The 19,483-nt window shown below is 38.5% G+C and overlaps 1 protein-coding gene across 1 annotated transcript; it reads right to left on the reverse strand.

The window, feature by feature from the left end:
• Positions 1–2,991: 2,991 nt before the first annotated feature.
• On the reverse strand, positions 2,992–13,942 carry hcrtr2 (hypocretin (orexin) receptor 2; the record flags this gene model as incomplete). The annotated part of the gene is made up of 7 exons (XM_079168338.1): positions 2,992–3,149; positions 3,615–3,736; positions 3,997–4,211; positions 4,297–4,412; positions 4,570–4,813; positions 8,283–8,461; positions 13,726–13,942. 7 exons carry the CDS (start codon positions 13,940–13,942, stop codon positions 2,992–2,994), a joined length of 1,251 nt encoding a protein of 416 aa, XP_079024464.1.
• Positions 13,943–19,483: the final 5,541 nt, after the last annotated feature.

The raw sequence follows: 19,483 nt of genomic DNA on the forward strand, positions 1-19,483 counted from the left end.
AATTGTTTTGAATTAATTGCATTCAGAAAGACTTTTCTAGCAGGTGTTACATCTAACCCTCTGTCTTTTACAATTATCCCCGCCCATGGGGTAAGTCGTAACATTTCACTCCCACCACTATCAACAACAGTAGCTCCTAAAAATGAACTTCAAGTGTTCATTTGTTGCAGAGTGGTGTACAAACAAGACTATCTAACTCAAAATATTGTATTTATTTAAATTAAATTCTAATAGCTGGGTTGGGTATGCATTGGTTTTCAGTGGTTTGGGAGTTTAGTTGCTCTTGAAGGATAGCATGTTGTTGTTTCAATATATAGAAATAGAAGTTACCCTGAATGATGTTAATGTGGAATTACATTTTTAAATAATTAATACACAAATACACAAATACAAATAAAACATTTGTGGCAGAGTTTAACAAGCAGACTAACTAACTAAGAATAACAATTTCAAGAATCAGCAACCACAACTAACTAGTCAACAAGTAGCGACAGCAACTTTAGTTTAGCCCAAAATGTACTGAACAAAAATCAAACCGGCCGCTAGAGCATCGGTTTCCTGTCTTTGTTTCCCGTCATAGTGTTCTTGTTTGTGCGATTCCTTCACGTTACTCCTGTCTTCTTTCCTGATTGCTTTTTCAATTCTATTGATTTGTTCGATTAGCTTGATTTGACAAGAGATCACAATGAGTAGAGGTGCTTTAACAGAGACACTATACTGCTGATTGAAATGATAATTTAATACTTGTTTTTCTTTATTGTGTTCATGTTTTAACATTTGCATTCAATTGCTTTATTTGTTGAGTATTTGATGTGCTGTGTGTTTGAGGTTGTCTATATTCTATGAGTACAAGTTGCGATTATGTTGAAAGACATTTCCCATGTGAACAGGTGCATTAGAAGTCCATCCATCTACCTAATTGCCTCAGTGTTTTGAGGAAATGGTTTCCTGGCACAGCTTGTTTTTGTTGTTATTTGCATGGAACAGCGTGCAGAAGCTGCTTTAATATTCTCCTATTATTTGGGGGTTTTATATCTGCCACCACAAACTGCTGTTAGATATAGTTTGAATGCTGTTTGCAGCCGCACTATAATCTGATTCTGAGGTTAGTGTCTGAATATGCAAACAGAATAAATTGTGCATGGGTACCCTTGTTCAGATTCATGTTTAAAAATTGACTTTGCGTTCATGAGAAGTGGTTACCCTCTCAAGGAACTATTCAGTATGCCCGTAACAGCTGAGAATAAAAGAAACTGTGGTGGAGCTTCAATGTCCTTCCTAACAAGTAACAATTATTTTGAAAGAGAAACATTTTCAAGACTGGAATGTTGCCCTTTCAGTCCTTCGACCAACAGGATAAATTTGATGGAGAAAGTGAAAGAACATAGCTTGTTACTGCTTTCAGCAAGGCCCCCAACTGCTCAGTGGCAGATAAGACTGTGGATGTACCGGGCAGCTTCAGGTGTGATTGAAAGAAAAGAAGTCAGTCATTGTAAACAACTAGATTTACTGCAGTATGTTAAGCAACTGGGAAAGTTAATCTTTTATTGTAACAAATTCATATGTTGCCATATTTAGCTATTTTTCTTCTGACCTAATATAAATATATTAAGGTCAGTGGTTCAGGGACCTCCATCTGAAAAGATTGTGGTTGTTGATTAAGACCAGAATTCTATAGTTGTCCCATGTGCTTGGCAAGATATTGGTATTATATTCATATTGTGATATGAGACTAGATATCATCTTAGATTTTGGATATCATAAATAATTGGAATATGGTTAAAGTGTTGTCTTTTCCTGGTTTTAAAGGCTGCATTACAGTAAAATGATGTTATATCCTGAACTCACGGGACTGTATCGCTTTTTTCCCTTTACCCACTTTGTCATTATATCCACAATAATGATTATTCGTCAACAATCTCAGTGATTAAATATTTTGTAAAAGCACCAAAATAAAAATCTAATTTATGAGTTAGATGCCTCAGCCAAGCTGTAATGCAGAGCTTGATTATTGGCCACTTTTGTCAATGTACATGCTTGAAGTCAATCATTGTTGACTTCTATCACTAAACATATCTCAGAAACACTTTTTAGAACCTTGCTTGAATAAAGATGTTGAAATGTAGTTTAGTAATAGTGTAAAAATACTTAGTCATCATGACAGCCACTGTTTATTTTACGACAGGACAGTGTGTCCTGGGCTCTGAAGCTGTCAGCAGAGGTGACTGACAGAAGCATTTCTGTGCATTTCAAAGAAGACATTTGAAAATACCTTTTGCTTTGGCACTGATCATAGTGGGAAAGTTTTCCAGCTACAATGGAGCATATCACAATGTCCACTTTTCTAATGTTCAAAACAAACGAGTGTGTGTCGACACTGTCGAGTGAAAGAAACAGTTTTACCGGACATCATTTCCATACTATTTGTGCACAAGGCTGAAGAATGACTGACAGACTGAAGATGGACATCTGCTAATGAGGTAGACAGTCTTAAAATCTGATTAGTTATACAAAGTATTCTCTATGGAACCTAATCTTCTGTTGTTGTAAAAAAAACAACAACAAAAAAACAGTAAACCACTAAATTAATAAATACGAATAAACACTCAAAATGACAGATTCTGGCTACTTAAAGTCATACAGTCAAGATGTTAAATGTACAGTACAATCAAAATATCCATGTGCAATCAAAATATTTCACTTAACCAAAAATATCTACATATGAGTTATTAAATACGACCATTCAACTGGTGATAATAAATAGAGTTTCTGTGAATGACATGATTGTCATGTTATGTTTCGGATCCTGTAAAAGAGGTGAGAAGGTGGATGGTTGGTTCTCTAAAGCTCCTAATTTCATTAAGTGTCCTTGTAAAACCAGACATAAAACTATAGTTTTGAGACATTCTTTTTTTTCCATTCAAATGTCTGTTTTTACAGGTTTAAACACCTTAATGATGAATGTGTAAGCAGGATTCCCCACCTGGATCACTACACTATCTGATCCGATATGCGTGACACATTGTCCATGTTGGTGGCTTGAGTTGACACTGACTTCCGACTGTCGGTGCTCACTCTGGGCCTCGTTCTCTGAGTTTGATTTTGACCGTTGCAAGAAAAGGCTGCTTTGAACTCCCCACGGAACTTCCCTGGTGAAAAACAAAAAGACGAAGATTTGCCCAGAAACCATTTTGTATTTTTTCGTAGATGTTTGGGATCGTGGGGTGTGGTGAGAGGTATATATATATATATATATATATATTATATCTTTTATAAAGTTGTTTTGACACTTTTTTTTCTGAGAATAAACGACTGTAAGGGGTCATATTTCAATGAATAGAATAAAAAATAATAATATTAATAATCAACCTTTGATACGCCTTGCATAAAAAAAACCTTTTCAGGCATTACGAACTAACAGTTGAGATGCATACGTTATTATCACGGCCATAAACATCTAAACACTGTTAATCAATGTAAGTTTATATTTGTATATGCACAATATATTATCAGATGTGGAGTTTAAACCAGTGAACTGACAACAAACTGTCCACTAGAGGACGGTAATGAGCCCACACAGCTGGTTTGAGTGATGAGGCAGGTTACAAACTTACCACTGAGGAAATTGTAGATGATGGGATTTGCTGCACTGTTGGCATATATGAGCCAATGTGAGAAGGTGAACCATGCATACACTGTTTCTCTGTCGTCTGTTTTCTTGAAAGTCCCAAAGACTCTGCAGGTAAAGTGTAACATGTATCAGTTTAAGATCAACTCTGCATTCTTTTAGTGCTATGCTATAATTCAGCATTGCTAAGAAAATAAGCAACAAGTCAGTACTAAATATACTGTATCAGTCATTATTCAACATGAAACTACAAAGGTGATCTTCTAATGCAAAAAAAAAGAAATGCAAAGTGTAAGCCCTGTTTATCACAGCGTCTTCATTTGAATAGCTTTTGATCCTTGGAGCAGCAGAGCTCGAGATATGTTTACCTTTTCATGACGTTGAGCACGCTGATTGGCAGGTAGCACAGGGCGAAAACAAAGAGCACCACCATCAGCATGCGAGCCGTCTTGCGTCGGGCTCGGACCTGTTTGATCTCAGCACAAACTGTGCTGGTTCTGACCCTCGCAGGCTCTCCCGAAGCCGGAGCTGAGCACTGGATGGACCTCCACTTCCTCTGCAACACTGATGTGCTTCCAGGAATCTGTTGATTAAACGGATGCTTACATCAGTCGTTGAAAACTTGACTTTGTAAGAGCTGTTGTATAAAATACGCAGCGCTGGAATACCTGTTGACACCACAGCTTGTGACATATCTGTATATATGCCAGGACCATGAGACATAAGGGTGCAAAGTATGTGACGATGAAGAAACAGGTGTGATACACCTTTGGGTAGATCTCAGCTGTTGAAAGAAAGAAAACAAAAACATTTGATTGAAAACTGTCTGGATAGCGACCGAGACTTGAATCACAAAATGTTGAGAACCCTTGAAAATAAGTTCAAGTTTAGACATTCGGTTTCAGTCTCAGTTTAAGCTTCGTAAACGTGTGAATACTAACCTCCCCAATGTTCATCACACACTGTGAACAGGCTGGTCTTGTTTGTTAGTTCTGGCACAAGGCTGCTGCACTCCATCACAATAGCCTGAGGGATCATGATGATGCACGACACAACCCAGATGACCACGATACTCGTGCGAGCCCTCTTGGCTGTGCTCTTGAACATCAGCGGATGGCAGATTGCATACCAACGGTCTTGGGCAATACAACTCAGTGTTAGGACTGATACAGAAACAGAGATGGTCTGGAGAAAATAAGATAAATCACACACCAGTTAGAGAGAGACGACAACCATTATTTTCCAGTATTGTTTGTCAGACGATGAAATCAATTTGATGTCCTTGGTAAAGATGAAGCAGATCTAAAAATGCCTACTTTTCAGGCTTTTATTCGTCACACATTTTGTCTGCAAGAGTTCCAACTGACAACAGAATTTAAAAAGCCTCAATGACAAAACATTCATCAATTTTTACTATACAACGTATTCAATCTTGCCTTCATTGGTGGCATCAGGTTAAAAATTCACCACACTAAATATAACACCACAAGGAGCTTTCCGAGGCAGATCCGAATAGCAATTGATCGTATTCACCAAATACAATGGCTGCCCTTGCTTTACCGACACTTTACCGACACTTTACGGGATTGAACTGGTCAGGGGTGGGGCTCACAGACAATCATCTGTGTCTCCTTCCTTGTCACCACTATCTGAATTACACATCTGCCTCGCTATCAAGGAGACTTCGGGGAAGGCAGTGTTGGTATGGATGAAGCAAAATTTAAATTATAGATTTGTGAAATTGAACCAATGACCCTTGGAAGTGGCATGTTGACGCATGAAAAGTTCTTACTTTGGAGATGCTCTCATCCCATTTCAGCGTGTTGCGAATGGTCGTTTCCAGGAATTTCAGTGAGTCAAATTGCTTCACAGCAGCGCCACCAATTTTATATGGGAGATAAACTGTGTGTTCATGTCCTGTGGGAAATAAATGCTCAGCTAAATCACTTTGAAATGTCTAGCCTAAGGACGCCTGCGATGAACTGAATCAGCTTTTCCTGACTAATTTCCTTCATTTATAGCCAAATCCTCACATAATTGTCCTCTGCCTAACAGAAAATCAATAGTAGATTGTTAAGTGTGTTGAGCTTGGTATTGTAGCCTTGAAATTGATGGGGACGTTAAAGGCTGAGAATGCTGAACGCAGTGACGGCCCGTCCTATATGTTGAATAAGCAATTGCGTAGGGCCCCACAAAACCTTTTTTTCTAAATAAAGGAGAATATAGAAACCAAACAATAGCAGTGGTAGTTCATTTTTAATAGGAATTAGCTGATATGCATCACAATGTGAGGGAGAGAGGAGAGGCGATACAAAAATAAAAGTTCAATACTGAGCCATACATTACTTTGCTGTCTATCTTAATAAAAAAAAATGAAAGCAGATAATATATCAATAATGCTTGCCTCAGCTGATGACAGCTGCAGGTGGATTTAATATTGATATTCCACCAGGCGCAGCTCCACAAGGGATCAGGTTTATATAGTTATCTATTTGAAAAAAATAAAGCTTTTCTGGCGCAGTTCATTTAGTCAATAAATGATGACAGTTACATATTTTATTTATTTTTCAGTAGGAAAAATTAATGAATGGTGGTCTGAATGGTGATCCCACCCCATTCTCATATGCGTTTTGTGGATTTACAATGAAATGGTTCAGCAGTTTTAATACACACACACACACACACACACACACACAATCACACACACACACACCTAGACACAAAGTCAGGAGGGGCCCCAAAGAAAATCTTGCCTAAGTCAAGTTGTTTAATTAAAACGGCCTTGGCCTGGCTGAATGTGATGCAAACATAAAAAACCTTAGGGAGTGCCCCAGCCTGTAGGCCAGCTGCAGGACATCAATAGTAACTTTAGATAAGTCAATCAAGAGCAGCCAGTCTCTAAGCATACGGTAATATCATTATTTATATATATTGGGAATGCATGTCCACATTTCACCACACCCACCACAGATATCAGATTGAAAAGTAAATATTCAAGCTCTGTCAGTCAGCTGTACACTATATTATAAAAACTGGTCAGATATTTGAGAAAATGTAGGGTATCCATTTCCACAACGCAACACACCACACCTCCTGTGTAGACAGCAAGTTAAAAGACAAAATAACAATAGATTGTTCTTGTGCTGTTTGCAGCCAATCCCTCTTATTTACTACAATATTAAATTAAGTGCATCTACAAATCTTTGTAACTGCATTTTCAGAATTCATATATCAACATTCAGTTTCCTGTTTCGTAATTTCACTCGGGAATCAGTCATGGCATGATCCCCCCCCTGAGGCAACACAGCACTGCAGCGATGAAATGCAGGGTGAACTGAAATAATTCCCTAGTGGGAGTTAATCAGGGAGAAAAAGATAAGAAAACTATTATTTGTCACTTGCAATTGTCACTAAAAATTACTTTTAAGAGCATATTATGTTCAGCTGTAGCCTCTTCATTACCCAAACAGCAAAATATGTATTACAAATATGAAAACAGAGAAATGTTGTTATACTGTATATTTTCATTGACTATAGTTGTTTCTGGTAAGGCCTTCTTCCATTAGTGCAAGCATAGATGCAAATGTTGTGTCGTTTTGAAAGCTAATGTTTCCCGCTTCGTAATCATGGTTGGTCTCTGTTAAAAATACAGACTTAGTACGCATCAAGTTGGGGATATGTGTCAAAGAGAAAGCAAAGTCCATCACTTTTAAGGTAACAAAGAGTATTTATTCATCTCTAGCATGCTTGCTGTGACTGATAGACCAGGTGACACACAAGTGTGCGTGTGTTGAGTTTGAGTGTGTGTGTCATTGTGCCAAGTGTGTCAGGTTTGAGAGAGAGACAAATGTGCTGTGTGGATGCTGTTGTAAGGAATTGTTGATTGCCATTCAACGTAAACGTGGTTTGCAGAAACAACAAAAAAATTGATGTCGTCTGGGTTGGATGTGTGTGAAAAGACCTGCAGAGGAATTTGTCCTTATGTCTGGAATAAATTGAGTTTACAGCTGCATCCATCCAGAACACATTGTGTATATCACACCACATATGGTGGATGGTGGAGGTATTCACTTTAATACAGGTGTGTGTATTGCATATAGATATTGTTGAGTGTGTAGGATATAGGAGATTGTGCAGGATAGTGCAGGATTTTGGTCCACTATATACATGAATGAGGCCTGCAGTTTTTTTTTTTTTGCAGATGTTTCAGCACAGTAAGGATGATGCAATGGAATTTCAAGAAAAGCAAAAAGCAAAAAACTTGCCCGAGGCATTAAATCATTATGGGATAACTTAAAATGTCTCACCCAGTGCACATCTCATTGGATGAGAAACACGATTTTATTTTTTTATACCCCTCATAAATACAGAGAAGGAAACATTTTAAATAATAGAATCAGGTCTTGGCTTGTGTCCTTACCCCTCCTGCTCGCCTGCTCTGCTTCATGTTTGCTTGGTCTCTTTTCCCATCACTTTTCAGGAAGAAGCCAAGCACAGCCTTCAAAGCTGTTAATTTGATGAATTGGTTTGCTTTGTAACGTTGTCTAAACCGTGCACCACTTCATGACACGCATATTCATAAACATTTTTTATGAGTAAAGTGGATTAGATCTGGTTTGAGGGCTGTGGAGAGTTGTCAACGTTGATCACTTACCTGCAGATAAGGCACAACTTTGCAAAGAGTGTCTCCAAAGAACCACGTCTCTGTGATGTCTACCACAAGACTCGCGGGCAGGCAGATGATGGTGACCAAGACATCGGCAAAGGAGAGATTCACGATGAAGTAGTTGGTCACGGTGCGCATGTGGCGGTTTTTCCACACTGCAAAACAAACTGAAAATGATGCACAATCAAAGACCGCCCAAGGACTCTATCAAGATAAATATTATCACATGGGTGCAGGGTATTTGAATGTGTATCACCACTGACTTGAAGGCATGCTGTCAATCACAGTCTTTGAATTAGAAATTCATGATAGTCCTGTTTACATATTTGTTTCTGTTGGCAAAATATGAATAAATCAGAAATACTTACAGACAATTAAATATTGATTTGTAAGTGTGACATTACATGCTGAGACTGTAACAGCACAGTGTTTTCTAATTCGTAGAGGTGAATTATCAACAGTTTTGCAGCTGCATCACAAATGTCATGGTAAATACATCCGTCTTCACAGCCTGACAGCTGAAACAAGACAGAGGACAGAGACCAGAGTGTGCTGTCAAAGAGACGGAAGAGTCTTCTCGGGGTATATTTGATATAGAATGCAGGCGTAGTGCCAATGTTACAGAACCTTTTTCATCTGGATCCAGAAACTACAAGCCATGCGAGACATGTGTTCGTTAGTCTGTATTGTTAACAATGTTCCTGTGTTTGGTACTTTGTTTACTTGCTGCACAAGTTCAAGTTAGCACACGATACACGCGCCATTGGAAACTGAAGCAGCATGAAATTCAGCAATATAACTAATAAATACACCTATGCTTGTCCTACCACTTAGTGACAAAATGTTTTGCTTCGTGAGGAGAATAATGTGGCTCAATTTGCCATCAGAATAAAATGTGACGGCGCACTAGCCCTGTCCTCTTTAATCTACCTGTCAGTAGACTCTTTATTTGGTCTGTATTTAGTGCTCTGTGTATTCACTGGCGCTGTCAGATTTATTGTTACTTATGTTTGCTAGTTCTTTTTCAAGCCCCATATGTGATGCCATCAAACGCAGAGTTGATACTGTAGACCAGCAGTGGATTATATGAACAGGATGAAAAGGTTTCACTGCGACTGTAACTACACACAACATCAAAGACAAGATAAAGATAAATACCTTATCTGATTAGCACTCGAGTCTACAATTATCTACAGTCACTTTAAAACTAAAAATGAGTAATATTAATGGCATCTGCTGCAATACAGACAAACGTTCTGTCTGCACTTTTTCTCAACGGTTTTGATAAAGTGGTAAAGTTAGATGCACACGCTTGACTTTCTGCTGTCTCCCTTACAGCCCTCCATGCTGCTAGAGGCACCAGGCTGCTGCAGGCGTAATTACAAAAACACAGACAATTCTAGACCACATCTCAACTTTCAAAACCGCATATGAAACGACACATTACCATAAATACCTGGATGACGGATGGATTCTCCAGTGTTCCTTCAAGACAATGTTTCCTGGATACATTTCTGGATTTTGTGAATACATATAATGCCATCTTACTTAAGCCTATAGGCTTTCATACTATAATATGACTAAGAGTTAGGACTATCATGTACATGTACAGGTGTGTCCTCTGGTATTGTTGGCTTACCGGTATGGATGCATCGGTGCCATTCTTAATGTGAGTAGTTACACCTGCTCTACCTGCTATGACAACTTTAAATGTCTGCCGTGAGAAAGGCGAGGTATAATGACTTTCTAACCACATGTAATTAGCCTGTGCACTACACACTCCCTACTCACTATAGTTTAGATGTTTGGAGCTACGCAGGAATATATATGAAGCTGCTTTGTGCAGCTTTGACTTCCTTCAGCTTCAGAGTTGCAGTCTCATGCTGAGGAGGTGTTTATTCATTCTCCTCTCATAACATTTCTGTTGTGTGCATCTAGCCCTCAGAGTAAATGCTGAGAAGTTTTATAAATAATTCTAATGTACTTAAAGTTGTTTTTTGATGGTCATATCCACTAAACAACAGTAGAGACTAAGCAGTGGTGTCAAACAAGCAAAGTCAATACTATATTACCTATAGTAATTAAATTAGTTCAGAGTGCGTTACATAAAAAAGCAGCAAAAGATGTGCAGATAAAAACAGATATCCATTCATACATAAATACTAATATAAATAGTAATACAACACAAAATTAATCTTTGATTTTTAATGAATGGGCATCTCCATTTAAAGAAATACATGAAAGATCGCAGACAGAGTCAACCTTTAATTCAAATCATGAAGACTTCAAAGTACGTTCCAGTTGATTGCAGACAGGTGTGTAGTTGTTTGGTTGTATTACATGTCTTACTCTGGAAATTGATTGTGTGCTTGATTAGCTAACATCACACAGCCCAATGTAATGAATCATCTTGTGTCTCTTTTATTTAGCCTGCAATAGTCTTTTCATTGCCATCCATTGCCCAATAGCTCCTTCCCATTTCCTCATCTCATCGATACTCGAAGCACCACGAGGACAAGACTTCTTATAGCACAAGAAAAGTATTGTTTTGTCTTTCAGTGAAGTGCATTTCCTCCACTCTGGGTGCACCAAAGCTTTTTTGGTTGGAGATTTATTTTCCCCTGTCATCAACCTGCAGGTCTATCAAGCTTAACTACCGCAAAATCAACAGTACAGTGCGTCGGAAGTCGACATCTGAGTGTCAGTTTGTAACAACATTGTCAACCACTGCTCTTTCTGCTTCCAAACTCTCAAATATAACAGGGCTGAGGCCTGCGTAGAAAAGCACACCTCCTCTTTTTTGAGCTCTACCTCTGCCATGATGGAGGGGGCTGATGATGCTCAATCTTTGTCCTGCCTATTGTTGGCCACTTTATTCAAGTCCCTCTCAATGTTAAGTCCTACCCCAGCGTCGTTTCAGGTCCAGGACAAGCAGAGTGGAGAGTGTGCTCATCCCAAAACCCTTTTACAGGAGCAATCATTCAGCTATCCCATTCTGACTGACAGCATATCTCACTGCATATTTATGTGTTAGCAAACTGAAAAGGAAACAAAAAAAGGATCAATACCAATTTGTGACATAAGGTCATTAATCAAGGTTTCTAACAAATGTTTCTCCAAAGGATTTGTCATCACAGCATCTCAACTTTTCACGATCACAATATTTTGGATTCCAATCCTCCACTCTAGCTGTCTCTAGCTGGCTTAAATCCACCTCACAAGGTTTTTGGATAATCAGGCACACAACTATTTAACAGTTAATTTGATTGATTTGGGTCAATTTGAGGATAATGCCCAATTCAAAAAGATATATTCTGCACACTGCAGTGCTACGGGCGTTAAAGCTCTATTAGGCAGTGTTTTTGATGGTCACAATAAATCTATTGACTTTATGTAACATGACTGGGTTGCTTCTACAGTAAATTTCACTGAGTAACATGGATTAAACAACTATTTGTAAATCCATTAATATTGTAGTGTGCTGCTTAGTTCTTTGTAGAAATATGTTTTAGAGGTAGTCATATTCATTCAGTTTAGAATGAGGAGGTAATATCCCATTATTCTAATGTAACAACATTATTTGGTCATTACATAGCCTAACATTATTGGCATATCATTTTTTTGGGGGGTAGAATGTCATTTTAAATCAGAAGTTTTCTTCATTATTAAGGATTATGCCATCACCAAGCTGAGCCATCGCAGAACAGTTGCTGCAACAATTGGTCTTATCAAGAATTACGCTCCAACCAATTTCCCCACAGGGACAAATAAAATATCTATTGACTCCCAACTGTCCAGTAGACCTGACAGCACCGCTATAAACCTCAGCTCATGACCCTAACACTATTTGGCTTATACCAAAAGCCTTGACAGGAACTTTCTACACTCTGCTGTAACAACAAGGAAAAGCATTCCTTCTGCTGTCTTCAAAGAGCATATATTCACGTGTGATCACATGCACCATATAATATATATATACACACAGACACGGCGGCTTGACCACAACAACCTACGTTGTTGTGGTCAATATTAGTGTTTGATTACTGATTTATCTGTCCACTAGTGAGAAAGCCTTGCTGGACTGAGCTGTGTGGCAGGATGGATTATTGCTCTGAGTTGTCGGCAGCATTTATGTCTTGTTACTAGAAATGTCAATACTGTTGAATGAACAGGTGTTCCCGGTAAAATACCACTTTGCACGACTCCGTTCGAGCAGTTTATGAAAGGAAGTCTTTAAATATGTAAATCATTTTACTTTTGTTTTCCAAACCATTAGCTAAAATCTATGAATGACGTTTTCCTTTTTAAAAAAGTGATTGAACCAGATTGTGTGGCATTAAGTTAGGGAAAATGTGATATTGACAGACTACTACGATAACCCAACACTGACTACGCTATATTTCTTACATGCATTGTTTAATTAGCTTTTGTACTCATGCATCACCGTCTCCATCTCTATACTATCTTGTTGCAAACCAAGAGACATTATTAAAAAGTTGCACTATTTGCTCAGCTGTATTCCAGGGTCTTGTTCTTTACAGAGATGAATTTGGTCTGCATGTTTGCTGAAACAGCAATTATGACAAAAGGTGTTATTGATCAAGAAAAATGTTCCAGTGAAGAAAAACTGCTTCACACGATAAAAGAGAAAGGGATCCTGCAGTCAGGTGAACAACAAATAGTTGCACAAAAAGCCATGAGGTGTTGAGATTGAGATGGATTCAATTGAGCAGATGGTAATAACTGTCACATTAGAGCGCACCACCTGTGGACTCCCTCACTGGTACAAAAAATTTAAAAATAATTCTTGCCGAATATTTCACAGTGGCCTCCCAATACATTGCTATTTGAAGCAGTGGCAATACAAGAGAAGCAGCTGCTTGGGCCCTTTAAATTATCTTTAAATTAAATTATAGAATTGCTCCTGTATACATCAGAAAACTATAACCGGTAATAAAACAGACCAATAAGAACAAATGATTTGGAACAGATTAGATGAAATTGAGACAGTATTGTAAATTACGATGTCAATCTGTGTGCACAAATCTTTCTCCCCCATGTCGTGCACTAAGAGCAATATAATTATGCCCCTTCACAGTGTGAAAAAAAGTGACATCATTTGCACAATCCGTGTCTTCAAACACGTGTGCTTGTGCAATTCCGAGCGTTTCAAGCTGCGTCAGGAGATGCGCTCTAATGAATCCACCTTCATCATTCTCCAGCACCATTGATGTTCAAGCCAACATCAAAAGAAAAACTGGACCACTTTATATTTTTCATCAATGTGGCATCACGTTCTCTTTTCCCTGTAGCATTATGCTCGTGCACATTCTCAAAAAGTTGTCCAAAGTGTACTTCTGTTAGATATTTGCAGGACTGTTTATGCATAAATGATCATAAAGAAAAGACAAAAAGTGAGGCTACAACTCACCCAACGAGTTTCCAATGAGTGAGACGAAGAAGACAATAATGTAAGCCACAATGAGAACCCATTCATACTGCTTGGGGTGTAAGTACTCTCTCCAGATGTATCTCAGAAGTTCATCGTCATCATCCACAACGGAGTGCGGCGGTATCTCCGTGCTGTTGGCCACAGGTCCCGAAGATAAACACTCCTCGCAATCCAAATTCCCGGATACCCCGGACATCCTCCGAGCTGTTTATGTGTCTGTTGTATTCCCGCTGTTTGACGACTGTCTGCAGTGACCGCAGGTTGCAGACTGCCGATAAAGACGCAACACTGTAGTGCGATAGTAATGAAGCGCTTCACGGACCTCGTCAGCGTGACGCTGATTTCTCCTCTGTCTCCGTGCGCGACCGCAGGGTCATACACCAACACAGCGGATTGTAGGAGGCAAGGAGCTGTGAGCCACTCCGGTGACCCACCATTCCCAAAGAAATGGGAAAAACACAGTGGATTGGGAGAAGCCTGAGTAGATCAGATTACAGTGGAAACTCTTTTTGCGGATATTAATTATTTTCTTATAAGAACATTTAAATACCCCCACAGGATATATGGCTGCTGACTGTATGGTGCATGATGTAATGCTTCTATATCTCCTATATCAAACGCTCTCCCTGGAGATTTTCAATTTTGGTATTCAAATTAAGCTTATATTTTGTTAAGATTTCAACGTCTGGGTAATTACATTTGCCTTTGTCATTGACGAGGTAAATGAAAGCCAACTTGACAGGACAATGAGCTGCAGCTTTCTCTATTTTGAATTCAGTGCAAAGTATATTAGGACGACTTGGGGCTATCTCACACAACCTTTTAATCTTCATGATCAAATTGCTTGAGCTGTCGACACAGCAGTGCAATTTATTGAAAGAAATTGGCTAAATTGCCTCCAAGTGTGGGCAGAATGTTGTGAAATAGATACATAGAACATTGATATTTATTTTACCAATATATGGGAAAATGTAGGCGTAAATTCTTTCAGTAAATTAGCGACATTTTGTTAAGTTGATATTCCCACCTCTTTGGTGCGTTCACTGTCACAAGCTGAGGAATAATTCTGCAGTAGATGCAAAATAGCAGGTTTCAGGAACTGCACACAACACCCCACTGTACGCCTGGGTCTTGTTGTTTGATTGCAAAAAAAGGGATATTTTCGGGTTTGTTGAGGCGGCAGTTTTGAGCAAAGAATGATGGAATTGATGACAGTATCGTTTCAGCGAGAAAAGAGGCCTCAGGTGATAAAAGTGGTGGAATCCGGCTTTGAGAAAAACAAGACAAAACAGCACCAATGGCTGCTGAGAATTCAAAATGGATCAAATAAAAAAAGGTGAATGTTTTGTTTGTCCATGGTGTCATCTCTTGTTGCTCTGTGATACTGGAGCGGTGGTTTCCAACTGTTTTTGTCTGATGTACCACACAGCCCCAATAGTTGAGCCACCAAACATGTTCCCAATGTGTTCTTTTAAAGAGACTTTAACGTTAATAATGTATTTGATATCATTGCAGTATTGTGGTGGACATTTCCTGCGACAGGTCTTTGGTAATGCTAAATTCCCTTTTTTGGTTTTAAAATTGCAGAATGTTGTCCTTATCATATATCATCGTTGTTGTTCATACCTGTACGTACTTCCAGGCGGCTCCCGTGGGCTGTATGAATGGGTATAAATGATTAGTGAGAGTCCTGATAGGCAGGTGGCAGCCCAATGTAAGCAGCCTCTTACACACTTTATACAAAGTCAGTTTCTCTTACCTTCCACTAAAGGATTCCTCTGTGTGTCTATCTCTGATGTTAAGGGGCATTGACCAAGCGGCAGTATTTGATCAGTTGAGAATGAAAACGGGTTGGTTGTTCATACCTGTCCACACTTCCAGACTGCATTCAACTCCCTCAACTGCACTCGACTAATTCCGCAGGTGTTCTCTTCACAGACTTTTCTTTATTCCACAAATATTTTTCATGCAAGACAAAAATGATTAGGACTTCTCAACGTTTGAGCTTGGTCTTTTTTCTGTTCCCTTTTTCTGTAGATTTTGTCAAGTTCTGAAGTGTGTTTAATACTATATCAGAAGCTGGACGTTTCAATTTCTTTTCCCATTATTTTTGACACCAGAATATTTTTCAAATTCTCGCCCAGAATTGAATGAGGCACACGATACCACTCCCTGCACGCTAAATATGAAGTTATGGACTAAAGGGGCTATTTCTCCATTTCCAGTCCCAATACCAAGCAAGCTAACTGGCTGAGATTATCAATCATCGATAAATAATTGTATTTCCCAAAAAACTATTCTGCTGTTACATTGACTCAGATTTGTTAGAGGCATAAGCCAGAGCACCAGCAAAGAAACATGACTTTATTCCTGCGGATCTTTGTTCCTTTAGTCCAATTTATACTCACAACAAAGAAAACAGAACTCATTAGAAAACAATCCAAAGATGTCAAAGACATCGCATGACAAACTTCGGTGGGAGCTCCCAGCAGGACTGCAGACAGAACGACAGCAGTTTGTGCTGCAACTAAATACATGAAGATTTGCATTCATAATTGCCCACAGCTGTGAAACCCCAATTTTTATAATAATGATGGATTCTACATCGTTTGAGTGACAGGCTAAATGACCTGGCTCATCTGACAAGACAATTCAATTTAAAAGCCTCATATTACACTTATTTACCATGGCGGTTGCCATGACAACACCGTTTTTGACAAGACCAGACCCAATCTTTTGTTGCTATTGATTTTTTTTAATTTTGGTTTTCATCTTCATTTGAACAACGGACAGGACTGAGTTGTTTTCATATATTATACTGTCAACATTCAGTCTATTGTTGTTCTTCATGTCTGGTATGAAACAAAATCTCTCTCATTGTTTGTCATTCTTTATAGGTTTGTGTCAAACTGGCCAAATAGAGGTAGTCTAAAGAAACGCCTTGCTACTCTATGTGCCACTGCTGTTGTCTTTGAGCACTCCAGGTTAAACCTCTTTCATGCTTTTATAGTTGTCATTTTTAATTGAAAAAAAACAGAATGTACGCTAGCTTTTAATATTAGATTCCCAGTTATAAGTATGCTACATGAGAACAATAGAAACATTCAGGCTACCTCGTGAGACTCAAAGGTGTACCGCAGATATAAATCTTAAATACAAGACTGGAATAAATTCTACAAATTTGCTCCTGACCCACTGTTTGTGACTGATACAGCGTGAACAGGGAGACTGAAGTCTGTTCAGCAACATGATTCATAGATATAATTTTACAGCAAATTGATTCATATGTTGTCCTTGTCCTATCATCGTTGTTGTTCATACCTCTGCGTACTTTCAGACGGCTCCCGCAGGCGGTATGAATGGGTATGAATGGTTAATGAGAGTCTTGGTAGGCAGGTCGCACCTTGCATGGTAGCCCCTGCCATCAGTGAATGAATGGGTGTGAATGGGTGAATGATGACATGTAGTGTTAAAGCGCTTTGAGTGGTCAGAAGACTAGAAAAGCGCTATACAAGTACAATTCCATCCATTACCTTTACTTAACTTCCTGAACTGTACTTGACTAATTTAGCAGATGTTTCTTCTTCACTTGGCCTCAGAAAGTTTTTGTTCTTTTTATCTATAGATTTTGTCAAGTTCTTAAGTTTGTCTACTTTTACCACAAGCTGGACTTCCAATCTTATTTCCATTACTTTTAGCGACAGTATATATTATAAATGATCTGCTTGCTTGCCAACGAGTTATAACGCCTGAACAATATTGACATCAATCATGCAAACATAGCAATTGCCAGGACAATTATCGAGATCTCCTGGTTTCTGGTTCATTTATTAGCATATGAACCAGCAACTATCTGAACGGAATGACAGCAAATAGCTCCGTGAAACAAAAATGTGGAGCTGATAACATGCTGTGAATATTGTGAAATCACATCATCGTTCTGGTCCAAGGTTTATTTTCTTTAGTGTTATTTGCCAGTTGGGTTATTTCAGTCAAGTACACCTAGAGAAAAGAGATTATAATGTCTATAAATGAATAAATATATAATAATAATAATATTTAGTATAAATAATAATAAATGTCTGTCTATGTAAATGACTCGCAATCTGATTTGTGTGGGTGTATGCACGTGTTATATTTGCTTTCTGGTCTGTCGATATTTGCCAGTTCAGTACAACTGTAAGATTTTTAATTATTCTTCATTGATTTTTCAGCAATATCTTTTTCTACGGCTCATTGCAGTGGAATCTCAGGCACTTGATCGCACAGCAGGATCTGACACAAAGTTATATGTATCTCTGACTAAACAGTATGCAGACCACCATGCATGTGAGCATATTAGTCCCATATATGATGTAAAGGTATCCAGACAGTAAATATACTGTAGCCATTAGTTCAGCCATTAGTCACTGTCTGAGATGCCTGCATGTCTTTACGGCAATATCACACAACTTTTAATATGTCTATTCTGCTGTTTAAAGAAAATGATTATGACACACCTACGGATATTTTATCAGCTTCTTTTTGTGTGCCACTGTGAAACATTTTGTAAATACCCCAAAACTCTGTGGAGCTGCATCTGTAACTTGAAAAAAAATGTCATGGAGATTGGATCAACTTTGGGAGACGAAGTAATAAAACTCAGAATGTCAGTAAGGTTTAGGAGCACTTCAGAAACGGAGTAAATTTGTGGAATATATTAATGTTAGTGAAAGGAATTTGAGCTACGAAACATGGTTTGAGGCTCACTAATACCTAAAATTGCTTTTCGTAGCATAAATATGTGAGACTATTTCAAACTTTGTATTCTTATCAACAGACACTCTCTATTATCAAGCCTTTTGAAAAATTCTCCAGTGCAGAAACAGCCGCCTGCTACATTTTCCAAAACTCATAGTGGTCAGAGACAGAGACCGTGCAAGAGGGAGCGGCTTCACTTCCATCCTCAATCTTACTTGGTGACAGCAATGCAATCACATCTATTCACCTCAGTGGTGAACTGAGCTGCATTTCAATGAGGCTCAACTGGAATGCCAGCAGCATTGTCAAGATCAGTATCAGGGAGTGGAAAATGTGCTTTAGGTGTATCCAAGAAGTTCCAGAGTGCCATCAAAGTCAGAACATCTGTAGCTAGCAGGGTGGAGGCGGAGGAGGACGTCTTGTTGCTGCATTGCATCACATAATATTGTCAGTGAATATATTGCTCATGTATCTCTTCTTGCTCTAAAACGGAGAAGAGAGGAGAGTACAGGATTCAATAGGACAGTGACAGTGAGGGCACCTGTTTATCTGATGTTGTTTAGTGGTGCAACGGATCATAAAACTCCTTTTACTTTGTTAAGGTAATGTATAGTGTTGTTTTCATGAAGGCACATAATTCAAATGATTAGGAAATTAAAGATTGATTCAAACAAATCTTGTCATTAGTAATTTTAATGATGTATTATAAGCTGCTTAGAGCTCGTGTAAACAGGTTATAGTTCCCTCTCCTTCAAACAACTAGATGTATGATGTTGATATATTTTTCCCATCTTTTTGTTCAGCTTCAATATCCTACATAAAGTCATATGATAAAAATATAATGGAGACGCAGAACAGTCAAACTATGGAAGAAGTGCAGCAGGAAATTGTGTTCCCTGTTGGCTGGGCCAATTTATTTCATCACACAGCTTCATTTGACTTCCTTCTCTTTATGAATTGTGTAATAAAATAGGTTGTTTGACAAGAAGAATGTTCT

This window comes from Pholis gunnellus (genome assembly GCF_910591455.1).
Source record: "Pholis gunnellus genome assembly, chromosome: 11".
NCBI classification, from domain to species: domain Eukaryota; kingdom Metazoa; phylum Chordata; class Actinopteri; order Perciformes; family Pholidae; genus Pholis; species Pholis gunnellus.